We start from the raw sequence: 23057 nt of genomic DNA on the forward strand, positions 1-23057 counted from the left end.
TATTCTGCCTTGAGGATTTTCCGCCATTTTGAATTTTGTTAAAATCAATGAAATTCAATGGCAACGCATAGAACCGTCTGACTAGAGGTTTTTAAACTTGGCATACTGATTCTAGGCTGCCTCAAGGATCTTGTCACCAAATTTCAACTCAGCACCTCAAAAACTCTAGCGCCACCAACAGGTCAAAGTCGCAGGTACATTTCTGCTTGTTACTTTTGAAACATTCGTCTGATCATCAAAATCTTAGTATCTCTAGAATGCTTGGGTCACAAAGAATCCAACGCGCCCTGTCTCGTCATATTCTACCCAGTAGATTTTCCGGCATTTTGAATTATGTGAAAATCAATTAAAATGCTTCTCCTCCCTCAGTTTTTGACCAATTTCTCCCAAACTTGGTAGATAGCAACTCTGGAGGAGCCTACACAAGTATCTTACACGGATTTTTGAATTTCATAAACGTTTGGCCGTGGCAACCAATCAAATTTGGCTGAGCATATGCGAACCAGGAAGTGTGCTCATATCTCAGCCACCCTTTGGCGTATCTTAACGAAAGTTGGTCGCATTATGCAGGACGCGTCCCCAAAGGGCTGCAAAAAATTTGGAACAAATTGGCTGCTAGGGGGCGCTATAACTGGGAAAAATGTCTTTTGGCTCATATCTCATGATGACTTTTGGGTAGAAACAAAATTTCATGATCTCTGGAATCCATGGGTCAAGACGAATCCATCGCACCCTATGACGTCATATTCTGACTTGAGGATTTTCCGCCATTTTGAATTTTGTTAAAATCAATGAAAGTCGATGGCAACGCATAGAACCATCTGACTAGAGGTTTTTAAACTTGGCACACTGATTCTAGGCTGCCTCAAGGATCATGTCACCAAATTTCAACTCAGCACCTCAAACTCTCTAGCGCCACCAACAGGTCAAAGTCGCAGGTACATTTCTGCTTGTTTCTTTTGAACCATACGTCTGATCATCAGACTCTTACGACCGCTGGAATGCGTGGGCCAAACCGAATCCAACGTGCCCTGTCTCGTCATATTCCACCCAGTAGATTTTCCCCCATTTTGAATTATGTGAAAATCACTTGAAATGGTTCTCCTCCCTCAATTTTTGAACAATTTCTCCCAAACTTGGTACATGGCAACTGGGGAAGAAGCTGCACAAGAAGCCTACCCGATTTTTAGAATTTCATAAGCGTTTGGCCGTGTCAGCCAATCAAAATTGGATGGCAGATGCAAAACATGAAGTGTGCTCATTTCTCGGCCACCCTTTGGCGTATCTTAAGAAAACTTGGTGGGATTATGCAGCACCACTCCCCAAAGGGGAGCAAAAAATTTGGAACAAATTGGCTGCTAGGGGGCGCTATAACTAGGAAAAATGTCTTTTGGCTCATATCTCATGATGCGTTTTGGGTAGAAACAAAATTCCACTATCTCTGGAATCCATGGCTCAAGCCGAATCCAACGCACCCTATTACGTCATATTCTGCCTTGAGGATTTTCTGCCATTTTGAATTTTGTTAAAATCAATGATATTCTATGGCAACGCATAGAACCATCTGACTAGAGGTTTTTAAACTTGGCAGACTGATTCTAGGCTGCCTCAAGGATCTTGTCACCAAATTTCAACTCAGCACCTCAAACTCTCTAGCGCCACCAACAGGTCAAAGTCGCAGTTTTGGAAGCTCACACACACTCACTCACTCACTCACTCACTCACTCACTCTCACACACACTCACTCTCTCTCTCTCTCTCACACACACACTCACTCTCTCTATCACACACACACTCACTCACTCTCTCTCACACACACACACGCACTCACTCACACACACACACACACACACACACACACACACTCTCTCTCTCTCTCTCTCTCTCTCTCTCTCTCTCACACACCCACACACACACACACTCACTCTCTCTCACTCACACACACGCACTCACTCTCTCACACACACTCTCTCACTCTCTCACACACACACAGTCACTCTCTCTCTCACTCAAACAGACTCTCTCTCTCTCACACACACTCTCTGACACACACACTCTCTCTAACACACACACTCTCTCTCTCTCACACACACACTCTCTCTCTCTCACACACACACTCTCTCTCACACACACACTCTTTCACACACACACACACACACACACACACACACACATACTGGTTAATATGTTTTACGGGGACTGACTTTTTGAACATCATTTGCGGGGACCACCATTTCTAAAGGTCCTGGAGGTCCGAAAAAAATCAGGTAGACTATCCAAAGCTTTGTTAGCTTATACACAACTTTAAATATTTGAATTGATGAAGTAATGTTTCTAATGTGTTCAATGGGGACCTGTGAAATGACGGATAAACGTGACTCATGGGGACCTCATTAACATATAATTTCCATAATTCACATTGATGTGATTGTGATTAGTGGGGACCTAGTGCTGTGCATACAGTCCTTTAACAATATCGAAGAAATTATGTTTAATTCCTCATTAACATATAATTTCCATAATTCACACTGATGTGATTGTGATTAGTGGGGACCTAGTGCTGTGCATACAGTCCTAGAACAATATAGATGAAATTATGTTTAATTCTTACTTTCTTTCTTAGTATTGAAGTGTACATAGATAAAACAGTAAATGGTTTGTTAATTATTGACTGGATATCATCTAAAGTGAAAGTCCACAACTTTGAAACTTTCCACTCTTGGAGCTGTTCATTCTTTATTTTAACACCATTAAAAAAACCCACTCTTTTTCATGTTTTTAATCATGATCAGCCACTCTGCATTAGCCAACAAGAACTGTAACTGAAACAGTTACTGCTATGATGCCATTTTTGTCTTCAAATTTTCATCATCCATGTTTGTTAAAAGAGAATTAAGTTACTTTGCATGCAGAAAGGTGTATTATGACTTAGGATGCATTAAATCACATCTACTCATGAGCTTTACAAAAATACATCAATTAGGCTACCTAAATATATCTATCCCTGAGTTACAACCAAATAACAAATAACTCTGACCAGCGTCTGAGAGTCTGCAATGGCACGCAACACAACTGAATCAAGACAATTTGCACGCAGAAAGGTGTAGCATAACTTACAATACATTAAATCACATCTCCTCATTATGAGCTTTTCAAAAATGTATGATTTAGGCTACCTTAGTGCATCCACCCCAAAAGTACAGCCTAATAAACACTGACTATGAGCTGTGCTTGACAATTTTCAACAAACACCCAACATAGGTGAATGGAGGTATTTGCCAGACAGAAAGGTGGAGTATGACTTATGATACATTAACTCACATCTACTGATGATGGGAATTCCAGAAATATATGATTTATGCTGTCTAAGTGTATCTGTCACCAAGTTAAACCCCAATAATCACTGACTGAGCTGGGCTTGTGAGTCTGCAATGAATGCCCGTCACAGTTGAATCAAGAAAATTTGCACACAGAAAGGTGTAGCATGACTTATGATACATTAAATCACATCTCCTCATTTTACGCTTTCCAAAAATATATGATTTAGGTCACCTTAGTGCATCCATCCCAAAAGTACAGCCTAATAAACACTGACTCTGAGCTGTGCTTGACAATTTCCAACAAACACCCAACATAGGTGAATGGAGGTATTTGCCAGATAGAATGCTGGAGTGTAATTTATGATACATTAACTCACATATCATCATGAGTATTCCAGAAATATATGGTTTATGCTACCTAGATGTATGTATCCCTTAGTTACAATGAATATCCGCCACAGTTGAATCAAGATAATTTGCACACAGAAAGGCGTAGCATGACTCATGATGCATTAACTCACATCTACTGATGATGAGCATTCCAGAAATATATGATTTATGCTACCTAAGTGTATCTATCACTAAGTTAAACCCCAATAATCAGTCTGAGCTGGACTCCTGACACAATTGGGTCAAAATAATTTGCACACAGAAAGGTAGAATTTGACTTACAATACATGAAATTACATCTACTCATCATGTGTTTTCTGTCATGGTCCTACCTGTGGGCTTCTCTCTTCAGGTAACATCTCCACTCAGCATTACCGGCCACGCCCGCTCTCACTTCCTCTTATTAACTCCCAGTGGCTGTCATTGGCTGTTACCGATCACCTGTTTCCCCCCGTGTGTATTTAAGCTGCAGTCCTCCCAAGCTTCTGTGTCAGATCATCTGCAGCTCTCAGCCTGATACCTGCTGTGTTCCTACTACTCTGACTCCTGATATTGGTCTGTTCCAGTTTGACTCTGTCTGCTCTCCAGCCCCGGTAACCTGACCTGCCTTCTGTCCCGTTGACTCTGCCTCTTGCCTGCCCCTCTTGTACCTTCGCCTGATCTCCAGCTCGCTCAGCCCTGCTGCTAGCCTGCCTCTCCATCTGCCTGGTGTGAGCTACCCTGCCTGGAGCCTTAATCTTCAACCCTGATAACCTGACCCTGCATTTCTGTCCCCTATCTTGCTACCTGATTTGTGACTGTGTTCCAGTTGGCTCTCTAACTCTTGCCTACTGAGGGACTGCTAGTACCAGAGAGCAGGAAGCAGCTTCAGCAGTTCCTGGGCTTCGCAAATTTCTACAGAAAATTCATTCGTAATTACAGCACCATTGCGTCACCCCTCACCTCCTTGACCAGCACCAAACAGCCTTTCACCTGGACTCTAGCCGTCAACAAAGCCTTTGCCACCCTCAAGGCTCGGTTCACCACTGCTCCTGTCCTCCGGCTGCCTGACGAGGAGCGACAATTCATCGTCGAGGTGGATGCCTCGGATGTGGGAGTCGGGGCTGTGCTCTCACAGAGGGCTGCGGATGACAACAAGCTCCACCCCTGTGCGTTCTTCTGTCGCCGGCCGAACGCAATTACGACGTCGGCAATCGGGACCTGCTGGCGGTCAAGCTCGCCCTGGAGGAATGGCGCCACTGGCTGGAGGGGTGCGTAGTCCCATTCCTGGTCTGGACAGACCATAAGAATCTAGAATACATCCGCACCGCCAAATGACTCAACCCCAGACAGGCCCGTTGGGCTCTCTTTTTCACCCGATTCAACTTCACCCTCTCGTACTGGCCCGGATCTCGCAACACCAAGCCTGACGCACTCTCCTGCCAGTTCCAGAAGGGTGATGCCCCCTCCAAGGACCCGGCTCCCATCCTACCTGACCCCTGTATCGTTGCTGCACTGACCTGGGACATCGAAGAACGAGTGCGGGAAGCCCTCCGTGACCAACCCAGCCCCAGTGCATGCCCCACAAGTCGCCTCTTCGTTCCTGAGGACCTGCGATCCCAGGTTATACAGTGGACACGACTCCCATCTAGCCTGCCACCCTGGTTCTACTCGCACCTACCACCTGCTCGCCCAACGGTTCTGGTGGCCTACTATGAGCAGGGATGTGCGAGACTTCGTCCGAGCCTGCCCTACCTGTAACCAAAATAAGTCCTCCAGCCGACCTCCTGCCGGTTTGCTCCAGCCTCTGCCCGTGCCTATGCGACCCTGGTCCCACATCTCCCTGGATTTTGTTACAGGTCTACCCCCTTCTAACGGGATGACGGTCATACTCACCATTGTGGACCGCTTTAGCAAGATGGCACACTTTGTTCCCCTCCCTAAACTACAGTCAGCCAAGGAGACTGCCCAGATCGTCTTGCAACATGTCTTCCGCATCCATGGGCTGCCCAAGGACATCGTCTTGGACTGGGGGCCGCAATTCACCTCCTCTTTTTGGAAGGAGTTCTGTCACCTACTCGGGGCCACCGCCAGCCTCACCTCCGGATTCCGACCCCGGTCCAACAGCCCGTCAGAAAGGACTAACCAGGAGTTGGAGAAGGCACTTCAGTGCATGGTGTCACACAACCCTCGGGCCTGGAGCGAGCACCTGCTGTGGGTGGAATACTCCCACAACTCCCTCACCAGCTCAGCCACCGGGCTGTCCCCATTCCACTGCATGTATGGCTACCAACCACCCCTGTTCCCCAGCCAGGAGGGAAAAGTCACCTGCCTGGCTGCCCTCACCTATGCACGCCGATGCCGCCGCACCTGGTCTCAAGCCCGCGCTGCACTCCTCAGGTCAGTCACCAGCTACTCTACTGGCACCAACCGGTGGAGGATGCCTGCGCCCACCTACCGGGTGGGCCAGAAGGTGTGGCTATCTACCAAGGACCTGCCCCTCCAGGTGGAGTCTCGCAAACTAGCACCCCAGGTCATCGGACCTTTTCCTATCCAGAGGATAATCAGCCAGTCTGCTGTCTGGCTTCGAATGCCCAAATCCATGAGTGCACCCCACCTTCCATGTCTCTAAGATCAAGCCAGTGCACGAGAGCCCACTGGTCCCAGCTGCACCTCCTCCTCGTCTCATCGACGGTGGCCCGGTCTACTCCGTCCGGCGACTGCTTAAGTCATGACGCAGGGGCCTCCAATACCTGGTGGATTGGAAGGGTTATGGTCCTGAGGAGAGGATGTGGATTCCTGCTGGAAGGATTCTGGATCCGGCCCTCATCGCCGACTTCCATCGGCTACACCCCGACCAGCCCTCCATCTGACGGGGCCGACGTAGGGGTTCTCACCGTGCGGATCCACTTCCGGACCCTGCACCTGACACCGAACCAAATCCTGGGCAGGGGTCCTTGGATGACGATTCTTCTGACGGTGAAGAGGGTGCAGAGGCTATGGACAGTGACTGGTCTGAGGAGTTCTAACCCTCCACCGGTATTCCCCCTCCTCCCGCCTGTCTTTGGTGATCTGTGGCTAGGGACTTCTGGGGCTGTCCCTTGAGGGGGGGGTTCTGTCATGGTCCTACCTGTGGGCTTCTCTCTTCAGGTAACATCTCCACTCAGCATTACCGGCCACGCCCGCCCTCACTTCCTCTTATTAACTCCCATTGGCTGTTACCGATCACCTGTTTCCCCCCGTGTGTATTTAAGCTGCAGTCCTCCCAAGCTTCTGTGTCAGATCGTCTGCAACTCTCAGCCTGATACCTGCTGTGTTCCTACTACTCTGACTCCTGATATTGTTCTGTTCCAGTTTGACTCTGTCTGCTCTCCAGCCCTGGTAACCTGACCTGCCTTCTGTCCCGTTGACTCTGCCTCTTGCCTGCCCCTCTTGTACCTTCGCCTGATCTCCAGCTCGCTCAGCCCTGCTGCTAGCCTGCCTCTCCATCTGCCTGGTGTGAGCTACCCTGCCTGGAGCCTTACTCTTCAACCCTGGTAACCTGACCCTGCATTTCTGTCCCCTATCTTGCTACCTGATTTGTGACTGTGTTCCAGTTGGCTCACTAACTCTTGCCTACTGAGGGACTGCTCGCTGGGAGACTGCCTGAAACCCAAGCACTGTCAGCCTACAGCCACAGCTCTCTGACTACGCCAGATCTCAGCTGCTAAGCAGGGTTGGGCCCAGTCAGTACTTGGATGGGAGACCTCAGACATCACCTCCTGCCTCTCAGTTCTCCTGCCACTGGACTTCACCCACACACATTCTCCCAACTCCCTTTTCCCCTGTTATTAATAAACTGTGGTTTGAGCGCAATTGATCTCCTCTCCTGTTTGTTCCGTGACAGTTTTCCAAAATAATATGATTTAGGCACACTAATTGCAGTCACAATACACATAACACAGTACTATCAAATGCATTAAAGTCAAATTTGTATTGCTCATGTCAACTTTTAATGTGTTTAACTTTACAAACATCTCATCTCATTATCTCTAGCCGCTTTATCCTTCTACAGGGTCGCAGGCAAGCTGGAGCCTATCCCAGCTGACTACGGGCGAAAGGCGGGGTACACCCTGGACAAGTCGCCAGGTCATCACAGGGCTGACACATAGACACAGACAACCATTCACACTCACATTCAAACCTATGGTCAATTTAGAGTCACCAGTCAACCTAACCTGCATGTCTTTGGACTGTGGGGGAAACCGGAGCACCCGGAGGAAACCCACGCGGACACGGGGAGAACATGCAAACTCCACACAGAAAGGCCCTTGCCGGCCCCGGGGCTCGAACCCAGGACCTTCTTGCTGTGAGGCGACAGCGCTAACCACTACACCACCGTGCCGCCCCTTTACAAACATGAACAATTGAAGTTGAAGTAACATCAATCTTCTGAATGTTTAGCTACCTGAGTTTAAAAAAGGAAAGTCACTTATGAAAAATGTAAACAATATTCAGTGTGTCTTTACTGACACTAGTGTAAACAAATAACTCAGTTAACATGTAAACAAAAAGGGCATTCCCTTTATGAAATACAAAGACATCCTTCAATGTGAATTTTGCAGAGGCATATGAAAGTGAACAAAAACTGCCATACCATAAAGTTGGTAATCTTCACACTATTTGCATTGTATTTTCCTTTTGTAGGATGTAATGCGGTTGTAAATGTAGAATTTCACGTGTTGCCACTCTCGGTTCTTAAGAGCTTCTGGCTCAGCATTCAAACACTTCATACAGTCGCTCTTTGCTGGTACAATGCAAGATGTGATGAAGCGCTTCATATGCCTTTCTACCGCCTGTACCTCTTTCTGCTGCCAGGGCATTTTCTTCTGGGTAGCTCTGCCTTGATATGCTAAAGAATTGAAAAGAAAGAGTGAGTGCTGGAAATACTATCTGAAGTTCTCTATCAACAGGTGAACATTCTAAGCTTAAATAGATTTTTTTTTTTACTCTGAATAGAACTAAAATATTGTCAGTCTAACAATAATTTCTACCTTCTGCTCATCATTAGGGAAAAAGATTAGTATACTACAAGTCATACAAATTGTTTTAATTGTTACATTTGATCATAGTGCAGTCCTGTTCATGTCAATATTTTAGATTAATTCATCTTATATCATGTAGTATGGTAATATCCTTATATGTAGTGCAGTGGTTTTCAAAGAATAATGATAGTGATTGTGATGTCTAATATGATGGTGATGGCTTTAGCCAGTTTTAGCCTGAGTTTGAGTAACAGCTTCAGAAAGTAAGAACACACATTTATGTAACTGGTGACAAGCATACAAATATGCAATATGGTCAGTAAAAGCATGTAAAGTTTCTTTTTATGAGTCCATCTACAACCCCGATTCCAAAAAAGTTGGGACAAAGTACAAATTGTAAATAAAAACGGAATGCAATGATGTGGAAGTTTCAAAATTGGATATTTTATTCAGAATAGAACATAGATGACATATCAAATGTTTAAACTGAGAAAATGTATCATTTAAAGAGAAAAATTAGGTGATTTTAAATTTCATGACAACAACACATCTCAAAAAAGTTGGGACAAGGCCATGATTACTACTGTGAGACATCCCCTTTTCTCTTTACAACAGTCTGTAAACGTCTGGGGACTGAGGAGACAAGTTGCTCAAGTTTAGGGATAGGAATGTTAACACATTCTTGTCTAATGTAGGATTCTAGTTGCTCAACTGTCTTAGGTCTTTTTTGTCGTATCTTCCGTTTTATGATGTGCCAAATGTTTTCTATGGGTGAAAGATCTGGACTGCAGGCTGGCCAGTTCAGTACTTGGACCCTTCTTCTACGCAGCCATGATGCTATAATTGATGCAGTATGTGGTTTGGCATTGTCATGTTGGAAAATGCAAGGTCTTCCCTGAAAGAGACGTCATCTGGATGGGAGCATATGTTGCGCTAGAACCTGGATATACCTTTCAGCATTGATGGTGTCTTTCCAGATGTGTAAGCTGCCCATGCCACACACACTAATGCAACCCCATACCATCAGAGATGCAGGCTTCTGAACTGAGCGCTGATAACAACTTGGGTCGTCCTTCTCCTCTTTAGTCCGAATGACACGGTGTCCCTGATTTCCATAAAGAACTTCACATTTTGATTCGTCTGACCACAGAACACTTTTCCACTTTGCCACAGTCCATTTTAAATGAGCCTTGGCCCAGAGAAGACGTCTGCGCTTCTGGATCATGTTTAGATACGGCTTCTTCTTTGAACTATAGAGTTTTAGCTGGCAACGGCGGATGGCACGGTGAATTGTGTTCACAGATAATGTTCTTTGGAAATATTCCTGAGCCCATTTTGTGATTTCCAATACAGAAGCATGCCTGTATGTGATGCAGTGCCATCTAAGGGCCCGAAGATCACGGGCACCCAGTATGGTTTTCCAGCCTTGACCCTTACGCACAGAGATTCTTCCAGATTCTCTGAATCTTTTGATGATATTATGCACTGTAGATGATGATATGTTCAAACTCTTTGTAATTTTACACTGTCGAACTCCTTTCTGATATTGCTCCACTATTTGTCGGCGCAGAATTAGGGGGATTGGTGATCCTCTTCCCATCTTTACTTCTGAGAGCCAGTCATACTTTTTATACCCAGTCATGTTAATGACCTATTGCCAATTGACCTAATGAGTTGCAAGTTGGTCCTCCAGCTGTTCCTTTTTTGTACCTTTAACTTTTCCAGCCTCTTATTGCCCCTGTCCCAACTTTTTTGAGATGTGTTGCTGTCATGAAATTTCAAATGAGCCAATATTTGGCATGAAATTTCAAAATGTCTCACTTTTGACATTTGATATGTTGTCTATGTTCTATTGTGAATACAATATCAGTTTTTGAGATTTGTAAATTATTGCATTCCGTTTTTATTTACAATTTGTACTTTGTCCCAACTTTTTTGGAATCGGGGTTATATTTGCTATTATTATTATATAACATTAAGAGATCAATTGTAATCACTGCTAATATACAAAAGAATATATACCTTCTTTACCCTTGGAGGAAGGCCTCACAGTGCTGGCACTTGAAGTTATCTCATGATCTGACACTGGTTTGCGTCTCTTTGGTGATGTTGACTCATTCCTCTCAATCGGAGGCGAAGCCTCACCTGCTAATGGTTCTATGGAAAGCAAATTAAAAATTCAACATATTCAGAAATACAGGGTGGCCCAAAAGTTACTATACTGTACTTTCTTTTTCTATTCCATTTCAAATATCATTTTGGACAGATGTGAGGCCATCAGCATTTAAAAGCTTAGGTTTTGCCATTTTTGTAGACATACATTCACTGATGTGGTGTCCATGGATGCTGTAAATTGTACTACATATAGGAGCAGTGTGACGGGCCATAAAACATTTTTTTGCAATACTGCTCCAATGTCAATTGGTGAGCCATGGGCAAGGGAATAATCACCTCACTGAGATCACGTTATTGTACATATTCAGGCTCTGTAAAAATCTGTAAACACAAGCAATTTTTATCGATATTAGAACATCTTTTTTTGTAATAATAGAGAAATAGGAAAAGAACAACTGTTTATATGAAATGTATTACTTCTAGTAAGTAAGCAGGACAGCAGGGTATATTTAAGCGTTCACATACTCTTTTGTTAAAGGCCTTAATAAGTTTAAGTTTAGTCTAAACAGTAAACAGCTAAGCTAACAGCTAAGTTCTATATATACATATACAGTACACACATTCTCAAACAGCCACTGCGGGGACATTTCACACACTGTTCAAAAGTTCCATATGGGGACACACTATGCTGAATTTTTCACACAGTTTTTCTTTGAAAAGTGTGTGAAATTGTGCTAGATGTGAACATGTTCTATGGGGACGCCGTAATTGTCTAGAATAATGTGATAATAACCAAAGAAAAAAGTGTGAATGGTGGCCAAAATGTAACCTACATGTTTTCCTAACACTAAGCTTCTATAAATGTCTTACATCAAACACTTTGTTGTGGTAATTCATACTTAGTGGCCATCAAAACAGCCTTATTTTCTCATTTTAGGTGTCTAAAATGGTTAATCAATAAATACCCAACACATGGACAGACTGTAGGATGGTGTTTGAAGTGATGAATTTGAAAATACCTGTTCAAGGCTACTCTCTGAACTAGCAGCATCATCCGTCTGACCTTTGGATAGCAGTAAAGGATGAGAGCCCTCGACCATCACTGAATTTACTGCAACACTAGTTATCTGTGAACACATATTACATAACAACGATATTTTCAGAATATAACAGGAAAAAAAAAAATCACAAAAAATAAACTCTAAATTCAACACTACATGGATACATAATGACTGCAACTTCAGACAAAACTCTGATGTGAAATGCATGCCGACATAGACCTGACTTGAGAGATAAATAACAAATTTGTATTAAAGTAGTATTTTCCTAACAGCCAAGTTCTATATATACATATACACACACACACATTCTCAAACAGCCACTGCGGGGACATTTCACACACTATTGGACAGTTCACTATGGGGACACACTATGCTAAATTTTTCACACAGGTTTTCTTTGAAAAGTGTGTGAAAGTGTGCTAGATGTGAACGTGTTCTATGGGGACGCCGTAATTGTCTAGAATAATGTGATAATAACCAAAGAAAAAAGTGTGAGTGGTGGCTAAAATGTAACCTACATGTCTTCCTAACACTAAGCTTCTATAAATGAATTACGTTAAACACTGTGTTGTGATAATTCATACTTAGTGACCATCACAACAGCCTTAGTTTCTCATTTTGGTGTCTAAAATAGCTAAACAATAAATACCGAACACATGGACAGACTGTAGGATGGTGTTTGAAGTGATGAATTTGAAAATACCTGTTCAAGGCTACTCTCTGAACTAGTAGCATCATCCGTCTGACCTTTAGATATTAGTAAAGGATGAGAGCCCTCGACCATCACTGAATTTACTGCAACACTAGTTATCTGTGAACACATATTACATAACAACAATATTTCAGAATATAACAGGAAAAAAAATCACAAAAAAATAAACTCTAAATGCAACACTACATGAATACATAATGACTGCAACTTCAGACAAAACTCTGATGTGAAATGCATGCCGACATAGACCTGACTTGAGAGATAAATAACAAATTTGTATTAAAGTAGTATTTTCCTAACAGCCAAGTTCTATATATACATATACACAGATTCTCAAACAGCCACTGCGGGGACATTTCACACACTATTGGACAGTTCACTATGGGGACGCACTATGCTAAATTTTTCACACAGGTTTTCTTTGAAAAGTGTGTGAAAGTGTGTTAGATGTGAACGTGTTGTATGGGGACGCCGTAATTGTCTAGAATAATGTGATAATAAACAAAGAAAAAAGTGTGAGTGGTGGCTAAAATGTAACCTACATGTCTTCCTAACACTAAGCTTCTATAAATGTATTACGTTAAACACTGTGTTGTGATAATTCATACTTGGTAACCATCACAACAGCCTTAGTTTCTCATTTTGGTGTCTAAAATAGCTAAACAATAAATACCGAACACATGGACAGACTGTAGGATGGTGTTTGAAGTGATGAATTTGAAAATACCTGTTCAAGGCTACTCTGTGAACTAGTAGCATCATCCGTCTGACCTTTGGATAGCAGTAAAGGATGAGAGCCCTCGACCATCACTGAATTTACTGCAACACTAGTTATCTGTGAACACACATTACATAACAATATTTCAGAATATAACAGGAAAAAAAATCACAAAAAATAAACTCTAAATGCAACACTACATGGATACATAATGACTGCAACTTAAAAAAAAATCTCTGATGTGAAATGCATGCCGACATAGACTTGACTTGAGAGATAAATAACAAATTTGTATTAAAGTAGTACTTTCCTACCAGCCAAGTTCTATATATACATATACACACACACACATTCTCAAACAGCCACTGCGGGGACATTTCACACACTATTGGACAGTTCACTATGGGGACGCACTATGCTAAATTTTTCACACAGGTTTTCTTTGAAAAGTGTGTGAAAGTGTGCTAGATGTGAACGTGTTCTATGGGGACACCGTAATTGTCTAGAATAATGTGATAATAAACAAAGAAAAAAGTGTGAGTGGTGGCTAAAATGTAACCTATATGTTTTCCTAACACTAAGCTTCTATAAATGTATTACGTTAAACACTGTGTTGTGATAATTCATACTTGGTAACCATCACAACAGCCTTACTTTCTCATTTTGGTGTCTAAAATAGCTAAACAATAAATACCCAACACATGGACAGACTGTAGGATGGTGTTTGAAGTGATGAATTTGAAAATACCTGTTCAAGGCTACTCTGTGAACTAGTAGCATCATCCGTCTGACCTTTAGATATCAGTAAAGGATGAGAGCCCTCGACCATCACTGAATTTACTGCAACACTAGTTTTCTGTGAACACATTACATAACAACGATATTTCAGAATATAACAGGAAAAAAAAATAAACTCTAAATGCAACACTACATGGATACATAATGACTGCAACTTCAGACAAAACTCTGATGTGAAATGCATGCCGACATAGACCTGACTTGAGAGATAAATAACAAATTTGTATTAAAGTAGTACTTTCCTAACAGCCAAGTTCTATATATACATATACACAGATTCTCAAACAGCCACTGCGGGGACATTTCACACACTATTGGACAGTTCACTATGGGGACGCACTATGCTAAATTTTTCACACTGGTTTTCTTTGAAAAGTGTGTGAATATGTGCTAGATGTGAACGTGTTCTGTGGGGACGCCGTAATTGTCTAGAATAATGTGATAATAAACAAAGAAAAACGTGTGAATGGTAGCCAAAATGTAACCTACATGTCTTCCTAACACTAAGCTTCTATAAATGTATTACATTAAACACTGTGTTGGGATAATTCATACTTAGTGACCATCACAACAGCCTTACTTTCTCATTTTAGGTGTCTAAAATAGCTAAACAACAAATACCCAACACATGGACAGACTGTAGGATGGTATTTGAAGTGATGAATTTGAAAATACCTGTTCAAGGCTACTCTCTGAACTAGTAGCATCATCCGTCTGACCTTTGGATAGCAGTAAAGGATGAGAGCCCTCGACCATCACTGAATTTACTGCAACACTAGTTATCTGTGAACACATATTACATAACAACGATATTTTCAGAATATAACAGGAAAAAAAAAATCACAAAAAATAAACTCTAAATTCAAGACTACATGGATACATAATGACTGCAACTTCAGACAAAACTCTGATGTGAAATGCATGCCGACATAGACCTGACTTGAGAGATAAATAACAAATTTGTATTAAAGTAGTATTTTCCTAACAGCCAAGTTCTATATATACATATACACAGATTCTCAAACAGCCACTGCGGGGACATTTCACACACTATTGGACAGTTCACTATGGGGACGCACTATGCTAAATTTTTCACACAGGTTTTCTTTGAAAAGTGTGTGAAATTGTGCTAGATGTGAATGTGTTCTGTGGGGACGCCGTAATTGTCTAGAATAATGTGATAATAAACAAAGAAAAACGTGTGAATGGTAGCCAAAATGTAACCTACATGTCTTCCTAACACTAAGCTTCTATAAATGTATTACATTAAACACTGTGTTGGGATAATTCATACTTAGTGACCATCACAACAGCCTTAGTTTCTCATTTAGGTGTCTAAAATAGCTAAACAACAAATACCCAACACATGGACAGACTGTAGGATGGTGTTTGAAGTGATGAATTTGAAAATACCTGTTCAAGGCTACTCTCTGAACTAGTAGCATCATCCGTCTGACCTTTGGACAGTAGTAATGGATGGGAGTCCTCGACCGTCATTGAATTTACTGCAACACTAGTTATCTGTGAACACATATTACACAATGTCATTATTTCAGAATATAACAACAGGAGACATCTGTAATAACCATCACAATAGCCTCATTTTCTCATTTTAGTTGTCTAAAATAGCTAAACAATAAATAACCAACACATGGACAGACTGTAGGATGGTATGTGAAGTGATGAATTTGAAAATACCTGTTCAAGGCTACTCTGTGAACCAGTAACATCATCCATCTGACCTTTAGACAGTAGCAAAGGATGGGAGTCCTCGACCATCATTGAGTTTACTGCAACACTAGTTATCTGTGAACGCATATTACATAATGACAATATTTCAGAATATAACTTCAGGAGAAATTCACAATAAATAAACTGCATATGTAACAGTAGATGGATATATAATGACTGCAACTTCTGACAAAAATCACGTCATCAATTGCATGCAGACATAGACAATAGATAATAAACAAAAAAAAAAAGTGTTAGTGTTTGCTAAAATGTAACCTATATGCTTTCCTAACACTAAGCTTCTATAAATGTATTACATTAAACACTGTGTTGTGATAATTCATACTTAACCATGAAAATAGCCATATTTTCTCATTCTGAAATAGCTAAACAACACAGAAATAACACATGGAAGTGTTTTAGGATTGTATCTGTGTTGAATTTGTAGGAAGTGATGAATTTGAAAATACCTGTTCAAGGCTACTCTCTGGACCATTAGCATCATCCATCTGACAGCTGGACACCAGTAAAGGAGAATGCTCCACCATCATTGTATTTACTTCAACACTGGTTATCTGTGAACACATATTTCATAATGACAGTATTTCAGAATATAACAACAGGAGACAGATGTCTAAAATGTAGCCCAAGTATTCTGCTAACACTAAGCTTCTTCTGTTCATTATATTAAAAACTTTGCATTTTCATAATTGATTCATAATTGATAAATATCAAAATAGGCTTGTTTCCTCATTTTAATTGTCTAAAAGAGCTAAACATTGTGTTGTTTAGGGAAATCTCTATGATGAGATGTATGATGAACATGTATTAGTCATCAAAAAAATTAGCTATTTCTAATTCGTGATGCCATTACTTTTACAGACCATAATAATACAAACTAAAATAAAAAGACAGAGAGATACTGTATAAGTATTTAAATGATGAACCTAAAATTACCTGTCGACAGTTGTTCTGTTGGCCAGTTGCATCATCCAATGGATTCTTTGACAAGACAGAAGGGTGAGAGTTCTTCACTGTCGTGGTCCTTTTTGCAGTTCTGGTGGTCTATAAACACAAGTTATTACAAATTTGAAATATCAAGTGTCTACTTAAGTATTTGCAATTTGAAGTCAATCATGTGATGGTAACCATTTGATTTCTCTGGGTGCCTGATACAAAATATACCTTTTTTTTTTTATTTTTGATGTTGTGTTTGCCCAGTGAAGCCTTTAAATCCACATTTGTATCATTGGCATCCTGCAAACATTATTCATGAATTAGTACTGATTGACTTTTTTGTGTGTTACTTCATTAGTAGCAATATACTGCTATCCAGTCTTGCCTCTAATATTCATCCTGTACAGTATATTCTCAGAAAATGAATGAGTTGAATGAATCAGTGAAAATAAATTACACAACATTGATCATTTGTGGACTTCATATTTCTGTATAAGAATTTATAATTTCACTTGGTTGTAGAAAATGGCATTAAAATTATTGTTAAACTAAACACTTGGTAATACTAGTAATACTTGATAGTGGGTTTATTTAAGCATGTATTTTATTCTTATACTACATTTTACTTTTATTAGTAAAATAGATAAATCAATAGGGCGGCACGGTGGTGTAGTGGTTAGCGCTGTCGCCTCACAGCAAGAAGGTCCGGGTTCGAGCCCCATGGCCGGCGAGGGCCTTTCTGTGCGGAGTTTGCATGTTCTCCCCGTGTCTGCGTGGGTTTCCTCCGGGTGCTCCGGTTTCCCCCACAGTCCAAAGACATGCAGGTTAGGTTAACTGGTGACTCTAAATTGAGCGTAGGTGTGAATGTGAGTGTGAATGGTTGTCTGTGTCTATGTGCAGCCCTGTGATGACCTGGCGACTTGTCCAGGGTGTACCCCGCCTTTCGCCCGTAGTCAGCTGGGATAGGATCCAGCTTGCCTGCGACCCTGTAGAACAGGATAAAGCGGCTACAGATAATGAGATGAGATGAGATAAATCAATATTAGTGTAATGTATTTAACCTGCGTAATAGATGATGTTTACTATGCAACACACCTGTGCTCTCCATGGGCAGTCATCACCCCCATAGTTGTACAGAATTTCTTCCCCTTCATCAATGTCTTTTATGGCAAACAAACACAGATGTGGTTTGCCATCCACATCGATTCTTTTCATCTGACAATTTGGGCTTTGGTGATCGTCGTTGACCAGCCGGCCAAACGACTCGTCCTCTGTAGAGGCATCAATACTTAAAAAGACAGGAAAGGGTGATTAGTGTACATACACAGCATCACCCCAAAACCACAGCCTCACAAAGACTAGTGTAGAACAGTGGGACATGGAAGAGGAAGAGTATTAGCTGCAACTTCAAATCTTACCACCATGTTTTTCCTCTCCAGTTGAAAGCAAACATAAATGCAGCACACACTGGATTGTAAAGTTTTCTTCTTCTTTGAGCTTCTGCATCGCTTATCATATCTCCCCTATACTCGACAACAAAGTCTCCTTTGCAGATTGGGCCTTTTGCAAATATACCACGTCCTGTAAAACACAATTTCAGCAACTGTATGTTCATTTAGTCTCTTTGCTCTTTTGATCTTTTATCCAGTTTTTCTGGAGATATCATCACTACCACTACGACAGTTAAGATTGGTGCAGATGGCTTAAACTAACCTGTATTTAATCTGACATAGAACGTAGGCTAATTTTAGAAAAAAAACTTGCCTTAATTTGTAGAAAATAATCTAAGGCCTAAATATTGTATATGGAATCTATTTGTATATGCAGCTAATTTGGTAACTGAAACATATCCCACTCAGTATAGCTGGCAGACTGCCATAGTACACAAATGTCAGGCAAGCAACTTGTATTGCCAGCAGCTTCAAAGGCATCTTATAATAATTTGTTGATTTGGCTATTGCTATGTTATCAGTGTGGAGCATGCAGGGACAGAGAATAGAGACTATTAACAGATTAACCATATACCACATTACCTTTAGTTGCATTAATGTATTTCACATCCAATTTAGACGTTTTGTCAGTATGTGACACAACATGATGAATGGCATCATTGATGGGGCTGATTCGGCGTGACATTTTCAAACTGCAACAGAATGTAGAATGCATGAATCAAACTGATTACACTAAATCCAGTAACTTTTGGGAGTTTAAATCAGCTATAATAATTTATACTAACTCATTTTCTGTACATTAAAAAATAATTGTGTACTTTCAATCTAATCTTACAAACACAGCTGCACCACTTACTCTCTCAAAGCAATGAGTTAGGCTAAAGGGCTAGCAGTGTCTTTTTAATGTACGTAGACCCCTTTATACTCAATAACACGTGACTTAGCTAGATGTCAAAAAGTGGCTAATGCAGGCCCGGCGCCAGAATTGAAATATTCAGGGGGCGATCAGTTTATCAGAGGGGGCGGTGTTAAAAAAAAAAAAACGCTCCGGATGGGACGTGCCTTTGAGCGTGCATAATGGGTGCGCTCGTATTATTTCATATGCTTGTGTATTTTCAATATATTTAGGCTACACCTCTGTAAGAGAGTAAGAGTATACAGAGCAAGTAATAAGAGTATTTTTTTTTTATTTGAACGTATAGGCCCATGAGCTCCTGTCCTGCATTGTCAAAACTGAGCCAACAAATGATCTGAGCCAGCCAGAGACAGCTCCACATAGCACTCCATCATGAGCGTAAACAACACAGCGCAAAATGACAGTTACACAACGGGTCAATGATCAACCTCTTCATTTAAACAATACGACTATACACTTTTATCTCACCATAATTAGTCCATATCTTCACATAAAATACTGCGTGGGACTGGAAGCATATGCTAGCCTACCTCAGAAGAGTTGAAGCCTTCGGTTGGATGTCGTGTTGAATCTTCTGAGAAGGACATCTCGCCACTCTCTGTTGAATCTCCAGGCACTGACACCATGCAATCGACTCGATATACAATATAATGTAGCCTAGCAACCACATCATAGCAACCCTCAACCTATCAAATTGCTTTGAACAGTTGCCATTTCAGTTTGTTTTAAAAGTAATTAATTTAGTTTATTTGTTAAAGTAGTTTTAGAATTTGAAAATCGCCTTTGCATGTAACGATGAATACTAATATTTGTAGTATATTACAAAAAAAAAAAAAAAAATCACTCAAAAATGTTTATCCGTAATGATTTTATAGAGGATTTTCTGCGATAGCCCACGAGCAAAACATCGCGTTGCGATCACGTGACCGATGACGTAGTAAATTGACAAGCTAGACAGCTCACTGCCTGTACATACTGTGACTGAGTGACAATTCGCGGATCTACGGATTATTTCCACTGTATACGATGGTAAAAAAGTGTGTCGCGTACAGCTGTTCTAAAACCAACAAAGACGGAGTATCTCTGCATCAGTTCCCTGATCCTGATCAGAATAATGGATACGATCTCGCTGAGTGGAACCGGCGAGTAAAGCGGACGAGGGCAGACTGGTGCTAGTTGAAGGCTAGTGCACATATTTATGCTGGTGAGTGTAAAGGGAAAAGTGGTTTTTATAGTCCATGGGAGAATCTTGAGGCGCGCTTTGAACGAGCTTCCCGAACCTTTAGGACAATTAAAGGGTTCTTTAACTAAACAAGAACTAGACGATCCCTGGACGAGTTCCTGCTTTGCACTTCTATGATACAGCCGTGACTGTCCCCATTCAGGCCCGCATTTTTCTTCTCCCCAAGCTCCGAACGCACACAAAGCAGACTTTGACAGCTGCAGTCATTTCCGTGTTGTTGGAAAGGCCGCTTGAACGCCATCGGTTCGCCCCAAATATACTGCCGATCACGACGCACATTTCGGCCCAGACCTCTGATTTAGTAGAAAAAATGTTGTGCATCGACTCACCTCGACTGGAACACGATTCACTTTCGTCTGAATAATCGCTGTCTGATTCACTCATTTCGCTTGTGTTTATACTGGATGCTGCCATCCTGGTCAATTTACTACGTCATCGGTCACGTGACTCCTGACTGGGATTTCCAGGAAATGCTTCCCAGAAGCTCGGTTTTGTCGCTCAAATACACCCCTTTGATGGGGAAATTTTTTATTTTTAATTTGCATACATTGAATATACTACATTTTCATCAATAGTGGGTTCTAAAATTCTAGAACTACTATAAATATTTGATATTATTGAATAGTTTAGGCTACTATTTTGCAGTATTTCATTGTTATTATTATAATTTTTTTTCCAACTCTCGCAACTGAGGGGGCGGGGTGATTGACTTGAGGGGGCGTCGCCCCCAAACGCCCCCTCGTAGCGCCGGGCCTGGGCTAATGTCTGCTTGTGAAGTGTTAAATGGGATAGCTTGCTATAACAAACAGAAGACTAAGAAGCTAATAGTTAATAGTGCTAGCAGGCTAGCTACTTGGATAGTCATAAAAGGGTAACTGAAGTTAAATTCAAGTATTTGCATTTTGTTCCTTTTTACTTTGTGTACTCGGTTTGACACCCCACGTGGTGTGATTTACTAAGAATGTTTTCAGCAGCTTGTACCCAACTAGTTAACCCTCGTTGTAACACCTACAAGTTTAACTGTCAAAATACATACATAATCACACCCATAATTATAAATTACATGTTTGCCATCAAGTTGCACTTACCATGTTTTGAATTTTTCTTTTGGATGAGCACTCTTCTCCTCAGCTTCCATCTTTTTCAGACTTTATCCTTGAAATGTAATGGATCGGCATGTTTAACACTAAAAAAATCCGCTTGCCGTTGTAAACGTTCCTTATGGGGACGGGAAATAGGCGGCGCCAGACCATATTTGGAATGTGTGTGTGTGAAAGCAGTGAGTGCGTTACCAGCTAGAAACTATAAGGGGGCGCAGCTGTACACACACCTCACACAGAAAATGACTGAAAAATGTGACTTATGGGCCAATGTGAAAAACTTCACAGGGACCCTCAGTATGGCTCCAGCACTCAGGTCAGAGAGTTTCCACTATGGGGACCTGGATTTTTGTCCCCATAGTGGAACTGGTCCCCTTAGTGTGACTGTGTAAACAGATTTTCGTCCCCATAATGTAAGGAATACCAGAACACACACACACACACACACACACTCACTCTCTTACACACACTCTCTCTCACACACACTCTCTCTCACACACACTCTCTCTCACACACACTCACTCTCTCACACACACTCTCACACACACACTCTCACACACACACACTCTCTCTCACACACACACACTCTCACACACTCTCACACACACACACACACACACACACACACACACACACACACACACACACACACACACTCTCTCTCTCACACACACACACTCTCACACACACACACTCTCTCTCTCATGCACACTCTCTCACACACACACTCTCTCTCTCACTCACACACACGCACACACACACACACACACACACACACACACCTAGTACACTTGAAGTAATTTCAGCCATCACAGTCAATCGAATTTGATGGTGAAGCCACCAAACAGCAAATGACCTTGTATCTCAGTCAAACGATGGTATATCGACGTGAAACTTCTTGTGGGTGCTCGTGACCATCTGTCTGGCCCAAATGCATTCTGCGAGCCTGACGACTAGGCTCATAGGCTGCTTGGCCCCCTCATTGCTGCTTGCAGCTATATTTGGGGGCCAAGCAGCGAAGCTGCGAAGGCACCCATAGTGATTCTATTGTTTCTTATTATTATTATTATTATTATTATTGGGGGCCAAGCAGCGAAGCTGCGAAGGCACCCATAGTGATTCTATTGTTTCTTATTATTATTATTATTATTATTATTGGGGGCCAAGCAGCGAAGCTGCGAAGGCACCCATAGTGATTCTATTGTTTCTTATTGGGGGCCAAGCAGCGAAGCTGCGAAGGCACCCATAGGGATTCTACTGTTTCTTATTATTGGGGGCCAAGCAGCAAAGCTGCGAAGGCACCCATAGTGATTCTATTGTTTCTTATTATTATTATTATTATTATTATTATTATTATTATTATTCAGTCCACTTCCGCCTCTGCAAGTCTATGGCAGCCCATAGAACCGTCTGGTAAAAAGTTGTGAAATTTGGCACACTGATTCTAGACACTCTCAACATTCCTCTCACCAAATTTCAGGCCTCTACCTCAAACCCGTTAGCGCCACCAACAGGTCAAAGTCCCAGGTACATTTCTGCTTG

The 23057-nt window shown here is 41.7% G+C and overlaps 1 protein-coding gene across 5 annotated transcripts; it reads right to left on the bottom strand.

Annotated features, from left to right (window-relative positions):
• Positions 1 to 3731: 3731 nt before the first annotated feature.
• Positions 3732 to 21629, bottom strand: LOC132883494 (uncharacterized). 5 transcript variants are annotated; one of them, XM_060917192.1, is made up of 18 exons: positions 21504 to 21560; positions 19703 to 19788; positions 18839 to 18948; positions 18224 to 18386; positions 17901 to 18093; positions 17034 to 17105; positions 16806 to 16913; positions 16319 to 16423; positions 15816 to 15923; positions 15531 to 15638; positions 14793 to 14900; positions 14068 to 14175; positions 13329 to 13436; positions 12593 to 12700; positions 11848 to 11955; positions 11165 to 11209; positions 10736 to 10870; positions 3732 to 8580 (listed from the first exon to the last, which is right to left on the bottom strand). In XM_060917192.1, exons 1-16 carry the CDS (start codon positions 21504 to 21506, stop codon positions 11180 to 11182), a joined length of 1626 nt encoding a protein of 541 aa, XP_060773175.1. In that variant the 5' UTR covers positions 21507 to 21560; the 3' UTR covers positions 3732 to 8580; positions 10736 to 10870; positions 11165 to 11179. The 5 variants fall into 5 exon arrangements, with proteins under 5 accessions (XP_060773175.1, XP_060773176.1, XP_060773174.1 ...); XM_060917193.1 differs by having other exon boundaries at positions 10745 to 10870; positions 11034 to 11209; XM_060917191.1 differs by having other exon boundaries at positions 11034 to 11209.
• Positions 21630 to 23057: the final 1428 nt, after the last annotated feature.

Source organism: Neoarius graeffei, chromosome 3 (genome assembly GCF_027579695.1).
Source record: "Neoarius graeffei isolate fNeoGra1 chromosome 3, fNeoGra1.pri, whole genome shotgun sequence".
NCBI classification, from domain to species: domain Eukaryota; kingdom Metazoa; phylum Chordata; class Actinopteri; order Siluriformes; family Ariidae; genus Neoarius; species Neoarius graeffei.

Bases quoted from the DNA above. Each gene is read 5' to 3' on its own strand.
- LOC132883494 (XM_060917192.1), bottom strand. The intron at 18,094-18,223 runs GTAAGATTTGAA...TGTCTTTTTAAG, and splicing joins TGGAGAGGAAAAACATGGTG to TATTGATGCCTCTACAGAGG. The intron at 17,106-17,900 runs GTGTGTTGCATA...TAATGTTTGCAG, and splicing joins ACTGCCCATGGAGAGCACAG to GATGCCAATGATACAAATGT.